Source organism: Pipistrellus kuhlii, unplaced genomic scaffold (genome assembly GCF_014108245.1).
Source record: "Pipistrellus kuhlii isolate mPipKuh1 unplaced genomic scaffold, mPipKuh1.p scaffold_m20_p_8, whole genome shotgun sequence".
NCBI lineage: Eukaryota > Metazoa > Chordata > Mammalia > Chiroptera > Vespertilionidae > Pipistrellus > Pipistrellus kuhlii.
In genome coordinates, this window is record NW_023425584.1 from 29183730 (window position 1) to 29190410 (window position 6681).

The 6681-nt window shown below is 53.7% G+C and overlaps 1 protein-coding gene across 1 annotated transcript; it reads left to right on the forward strand.

Annotated features, from left to right (window-relative positions):
• Window positions 1-5243: 5243 nt before the first annotated feature.
• TIFAB (TIFA inhibitor) lies at window positions 5244-6327 on the forward strand. The gene has a single exon (XM_036424941.2). The coding sequence runs from the start codon at window positions 5254-5256 to the stop codon at window positions 5875-5877; it is 624 nt and encodes a 207-aa protein (XP_036280834.1). The 5' UTR covers window positions 5244-5253; the 3' UTR covers window positions 5878-6327.
• The last annotated feature ends 354 nt before the right edge of the window (window positions 6328-6681 follow it).

Here is a 6681-nt window from a genome sequence, read left to right on the forward strand (position 1 = left end):
TGAAGAGCAGACCACTGGGTTTAGGGATGCTGCCACCTGGTGGCCGAGGGCCATAAGAATGTAGGGGAGCAGTAGTATAATATATTGGCTGCGTGGGTTGGAAGCAGGGTCCCACTCTCTGCCTAGTGTACTGTAACAGATGTTTGGAGAAGGTGGAGCAGCTGGATTCACGAGAGCACCATCCATCAGTCATGATAGCTTCATGGTTAAGTCCAAGAATCCCACAGACTGGACCCAGGTGCTGGTTTTGACACCTTCCAAACATGTGACCGAGTCAACTAATTACTATGAGTCTCAGCTTCCTCATCTGTAAAGTGGGTAGTCTTCTCCTCCTGTGTTAGGACATTCCCAAACAATAAACTGGAGATTCTTCCTAGAGAATCCTTCTGATCTCATTATTGTTAACAAGGGAATTTATGTTAAATTCATGCAAATTATGTATTCAACTCCAAAATTGTTTGTTTTAAGCAAAACCTGGAGCCTTCTGAGAACTTGGAGTTTGTGCAGGCTGCTAGTTTGCTCTGACAGCCCCTCTCCCCAGGATGCCTCTTCACTCTACTCTGCTGGTAAGGGTTCAGCCAAATAGGTCTCATTGATCTTGACACTTGGCATTTATCTTATTTAGCCCACATACAACGACAAATTACCTTCATTTTCCAGAGCAGAAATCAGGTTCAGAGAGGCTGAGTAACATATTGAGGTCACATAAACCTCCGACCCAAGTCTCTCTGACACCAGAGTCCTTGCCTGGCCCGCCTGTAGAAAGCTCCGGAAGCTGTAGTTCTGTCCCTGAGTTCTCCAAGGAGCACATGACAGGGCACATCTGCTTGCTGATGTACTCATCCCAGGGTCCCAACACCAACTGGAGGAGGTCATCCTACCCACGGGGGGACAAGCAGAGCGAAACTAGCACCTCCCCTTCCCCCGCTTTCATTCTACTTCCTGCTGGCCTTTGGAAGATGCAGCCTGGGCAGGACTTCCTCTTGCCAGATGCATTGCCCTGGCAGTTTCAGTTCTCTCTCTTGCTGGGAACTTCTCTGAACCGAGTTACACAGGAGCCATGAACACATTCCTGCTGCCCGCCCACTCTCTCATGCCAGAGAGTATGGACATAGCCCTCCTCTTACCATTGCAGGGAACAGTGGGGAGGAGGAGTCCCATCCCCAAAGGTGGGCAAGTAAGACTCAGAGAAGAAGAGGACTAACCTGAGGTCACACACGTGGCGGGAGCAAAGCTCTTTGCCAGGCTTCTGCCTATGGCCCACTGCCCTACTGTCCTGATGGGCAGGAGTACCTGAGTATTACTGAGACTGGAAGGTAATCAGGAGCCCTTTCCCATGGTCCAGAGAACCAGCCAGGCAGTCTGGGCTTGGAAGATCGATGGGCAAAGAAAAAAGTCTGTAGAACATGGCCCACCACCTTCCACTCTGTAGGCTCAGCCCCATGTGCATTTACAGCCCTTGAAGCTCTTCAAAGTGGCCATATGAGTTTCTGTTTATCCATCCATCCATCCATCCATCCATCCATCCATCTATCCATCCATCCGAGAAGTACAGCCGTCTCTACTGAGAGGGGGGTGGTACTGGCAAGAGCCTGGGCTCTAGCTTCGCTGCCCAGACTGCACATGGCTCCCTCACAAACCAAGCAGCATTCCTGGAATGCTGTGATTAGAGCCACTTCCTGGAGGGAGAATGCCATGAACGAAGACAGAGCTCAGGGTCATGCTTCCACAAGCCAAAGAAGGCCAGAATTTGCCAGCAGACCACCAGAAGCAGATTCCAGCCCTGTGGAGGAAACACCTCCAACAAGTCCAAACAAGCTTAGGCTTCTAACCGCCAGGACCGCCAGACAATTCATTTCTGTTGTTTAAGCCACCCAACTTGTGGGACGTTGTGATGACAGCCCCAAGAAGCCAATACGCAAGTTGGTAAGTCTCTACAGATACAATTCCATATTCTGACCTCTGTTACCATGGGCTAGTGTTGCCTGTTCTTGTGCCTCATAGAAATGGAATCATCCATCTGTGTCATTTGTGCCTGGCTTCTCTTGCGCTGCATATGGGTTTGAACTTCATCTACATAGTTCATGCATCATTAGTTCATTATCTATTTATTGCTGTGTAGCATTTCAATGTACACGTTATACAATTTGTTTATTAATTTCCCTGTTAATGGGAATTGGTGCTGTTTCCAGCTTTTGGTTAATGCTTGGTTTGCTCCAAGGGCAGATACAGTTCCCATCTCTGGGGAATTGGTTCCCTGGGAGACCCCTGGTGTTGGTGTAGCACTGGCTGGGGCAGGCAGATGCAGGTCACTGTTTTCAGAGTTCTCTGTTTTTCCTTCTTAGTTACTAAGCAACCAGAATAGGGGAAGCAGGCTAGGATCCCTGAATAGCTCCCGGAGGGACCTAAATTCAATTGTCCCCTGGGGTGTGTCCTGCCGAGACCTCTGGGACCTCAAGAGTCACCTATGAGCAATGAGTAAGCAGTGGGCCTGGGGGCAGTGAGGCAGAGCAGGGAGGCACCTGCTGGTTGATGGGGGCGGCCTGGCCTGCACTACACCCCTATATACCTTGCCCCCCTAGAGACCTCAGGATAGGGTTTGATGAAAGAAAGAGAAAGGATTATGCTGCCAACTCATTCTGGAACCTTGGGCCAGACACTGTCCCTCTGAGGGCCTTAGTTACCTCCTACAAGAGAGGCCACCCTGGGTGAGTGGCTGTTTTGTCCCTTGCCGAGGCCTGGCCATTTTTTGAGATCTCAGGGGGCTGCCACATTGCCCACAGGTCCCTCAAGACAACCCAGCCCAGTCGTAGTTCTCTCTTCACAATCTCCCACATGCAGTGGGGCCCCCTCCACTGACCCTCTGTCCAAAGAGGCTCCTCTTTCTAACAAGCCCAGAGTGCTTTCTCCCACCTGACTCACAGGTGAGAAGAGGGACATGGCCAATACCCTGGACACAGCTCCCAGGGTCCCATTGAAACTGGCCAATCTGAAACCCAGGAGGGAGCCCATCCTCTACAGGCATCTAGCCAAGGGCCCACACTGGAGTTTCTCAACTTCTCAGCCATGGATTGCACTTCTGCAACAGGAAGTCACACTTCTATTTTCTGTCCTAAAATAAAAAGAAAGAAAACAAAAAAACTGATGAGCATTCTGACACATCCCAACCGCAGCCGGAAATGTCATTCTTACAAGTGCCCGGCCAGAATTCACTTCCTCCAGAAAGCTCACAGCAAAAGTACCAGAGCCAGATGTGCCCTTGGAGGTAAGGTAGGTAGGTGGAAGGCAGAGGGATTTGAACCCATAGTGAGGGGAGGAGGCCTAGTGGGGCTGAAGCAGGGCCCTGTAGTTTCTTATCTGGCACACACCCTAGAGTGTGTTCCTCCTGTGGTGTTCCAGAGGTGGCATTGGCTGGGCGGGGCTTCTGCTTCCTCAGAACATCTAAGGTCCTGGAAATTTTCTGTCAGCTCTCTGGAATGCTCAGAGAATACGTAACAGGAGCAGTGGTGAAGTCTTCTTTCTGAGGGATTCTCTTAGGGTCCCTGAGCCATGGATTGGTTCCTACAAGTGAACTCTGAGTTCTGAGTAAGTCTGATGACTTGGCTGCCAAACCTGGCTGTCCTGGACCCGGCTTACAACAGCACACCCCTCAGGAGGAGGCTTTCAGCAGGTTAGGGCCAGAGGGGGATGTGGGTGGAGGCATGTATTTGGGTAAACATGTGTGTTAGAAAGAAGAGAGTGTCTTGAGGGGCTTAACCAGGTGGACCCCTCAAGAGACTGGAAGATCCTCACCATTAGCCAGGTCCGTCCAGTAGGCAGGAGGGACACTGGGCCTCTACCACACATGACAGGCTCCCTGTCTCACAGCCTTGAACAACCAGAGTCCAATTGGGGTTTATCTAACCTTGATTTCATGTGCTTTCCATGTGTGTGGACTTCTCCTCATTTAGACATTTGGCAAATGTGCCTCCAGATACTTGCTGTGGCCAGGCCCTGTCTGCCCTGAGCAGTGTGGCTACTCAGACCACACCCTGCCCTCGGGAGGCCTCGGAGAGACCGGCAGAGAGGAGCTCCAGCCGGACAGACAAGGACCCACAGAACTCTGACATGGGGGTCGGCCAGGTGCCTCAGGTGCAGGGAATCTTCCTGTATGGGGGTCCGAGGGCAGAAAGAGGAAAAGAGTGTTCTAGAAGAGGTCACATTTGAACCGTAAAGAGCAGTATCTGGATACAAACTGTGTAAGCAAAAGCCTGGTGCCAGGAAAGTGTACAATCCTTTGTTCAAATCCCCTCGGCCCTGTCCAAGGTTGGTTTCTGTGGAAGGTGGGGCAGGTCCCAGGCCACATGGGGTTGGTGGCTGCGGTAGAATTTGTATTCCTCAAATCCATGCAGGAGCAAAGCTGACCGCTGTAAGCAGTCTCCCCACGTATGCCGATGAGATTCTAAAGGACACATCACCGGAGATAGAGCTGCTGGCACAGACCGTGTGAGCGTTCCGCGCGGTGGCAGATACTGCCGGGGGCACTCCACGAGCCCTATCAGTTCTTGAGCAAGAGACCTTCCTTCCTCCTCAGGATCTGCCTGCTGCCCCAGACAGTGAGGGTGGGATATTCACGGTGCTCAGGCCCATAAGCACCTGGCTTCCCGTGGGAACGTGCTAGCTGTTTTTATTCCTCCTTCGGGTCCCCAGGCAGCCTTTCTGATTTCCCCAGAGCAGGCAGAGTTCCCCTCTTCTGTGCCTCTCCATCTGCCTAATTCTAGAAGCTCCTACCTCTCCCATCCACTGGGCGCTTGGGAAAGCAAGGGCTTGTTCTCTTACACCTGCTTAACCCCAGCAGGAGGGCTCGGCCAGCACTCGTCATGTGACTGTCAGAAATGAGAAAGGAGCATTCTGTCTGTCTGTCCTTCCCTTTCCACGTAGCAGGCCAAACGGTCCTCAACTACAACAGGTCACCAGGACCCTACCCAGCATCCTAGAATGCCTTATACCTGGCATGAGCAAGGTCAGACATACCCATGTTACAGAAAAGAAAATGAAAATTCAGAGTGCAGGTGGCATGCTCCCCTCCCAGGGGCCAGAGAAAAGAAGCTGGGCATTGGCTCCCTCCTGGCTTGGCCAGAATAACAGCATCCACGGCCAGTGCTTGGCTCTGTTTGGCTGGAGGTGGTCCGGGGGTCCCTGAGGTGGGCAAGCGTGTCTGGGCTCAGGGAGCTTTAAGTGTGTCTGTGTTCCCTCCTCCCCAGGCTCCCGCCCATGGAAAGACCCCTCACCGTCCTGCGGATGAGCCTGTACCACCCCACCCAGGGCTCTGCCGTCTTCGCCACTGTCCCCCAGAGGCTGCAGCACGACACCAGCCCGCTCCTGGTGGGGCGGGGCCTGGGCTCCCACCTCCAGCTGCACCTCCCCCGCCTGTCCCGCCAGCACCTGTCCCTGGAGCCCTACCGGGAGCAGGGCAGCGCTCTGCTGGCCTTCAGCCTCAAGGCCCTGAGTCGCAGGGGCTGCGTGTGGGTCAACGGGCTGACGCTGAGGTTCCTGGAGCAGGTCCCCCTGGGCACCGTCAACAGAGTCGTCTTCGCGGGCATCCAGATGGTGGTCCACGTAGAGGCAGGCACCTCCCTGGAGGCCTTCGTCTGCTGCTTCCACGTCAGCCCCTCACCCCTGATTTGCAGGCCCCAGGCCGAGGAGACTGATGAATGGGAAGACATCCCCGAGGAGCCACCTGCCCCGGGTTCAGAGCAACCGGTTCCAGGCCACGTTGGCTTTCCCCATGGCCCCTCCCAGGCTGTGGACAGCTCCCCCCAGCCACCCACTGGAGGAGGAACAGAAATACAGCTCCAGAGGGAGTCTGCGGACAGCGGAAGTGGCGCGCCCTGCTAGCCCCACGGCCACCCGAAGCACTCCATGGCTGAAACAGGACTTGAAATATCCTAACTACATCATGTGACGTTGACAAGCGAGGCCTGCCTGGCTAATAATGAACCAATTCTGCAAACATGAACAGCCTGGGGCGGGGAGGGGGGGACGCAGTCTCCCAATTCTTCAAAGCAATGGGAACTTCATATCCTTTTAGAGGCCCCAAGGGGCCAGGGCAGCCCCTCGCAGCAGAGTTTCCCCACATTTCACGGTCTTGTCTGACTAGGAGTTACTTTATGTTGCTAATTTTGTGTGCCGCTTAAGAGCGGGAGTTTGAGGTTGCTGCAGGAATGCATGGACACATGTAACAATTACATCTGTGGTAGCTGGGGGTTACCTTCGGCTTTCAAATACCCACAGGCCCTGGGGGCTTAGGGAAGCCTGTGTTTAATAAACTGCAAGTATTTCATTAAACTGGCATATCCAATAGGATTCCTGGGTCCCCAGATAGGCTGCATGCATGCCCCGCTGTCACGCAGAGGCAGGGCGGGGACTGAAGAAGAGGTGTAAGCGGAAATTGGAAAGGTGGGGGCTCAGGTTTCTGAAAAGAATGCAAGCAGAGCTCAGGGCTCCCTGGGCGTGGGAAGCCGGGCCTGGGCCTGCCTGAGCTTCCTTGTCCCTGACTCCCTCCTCCTCCTCACACTCCCTGGCTCTCAGTTATTTCTGGATCGAAGCCTCGGCTGACCAGAGGGCACAGGTCTTCAGCAAAAGGTGGCTTCCCTGAGAACTGGGCTCAGGAGAGTGTGGCGGGGGTTGTGTTAGAATTCA

Bases quoted from the DNA above. Each gene is read 5' to 3' on its own strand.
- TIFAB (XM_036424941.2), top strand. From the start codon at position 5,254: ATGGAAAGACCCCTCACCGTCCTGCGGATGAGCCTGTACCACCCCACC.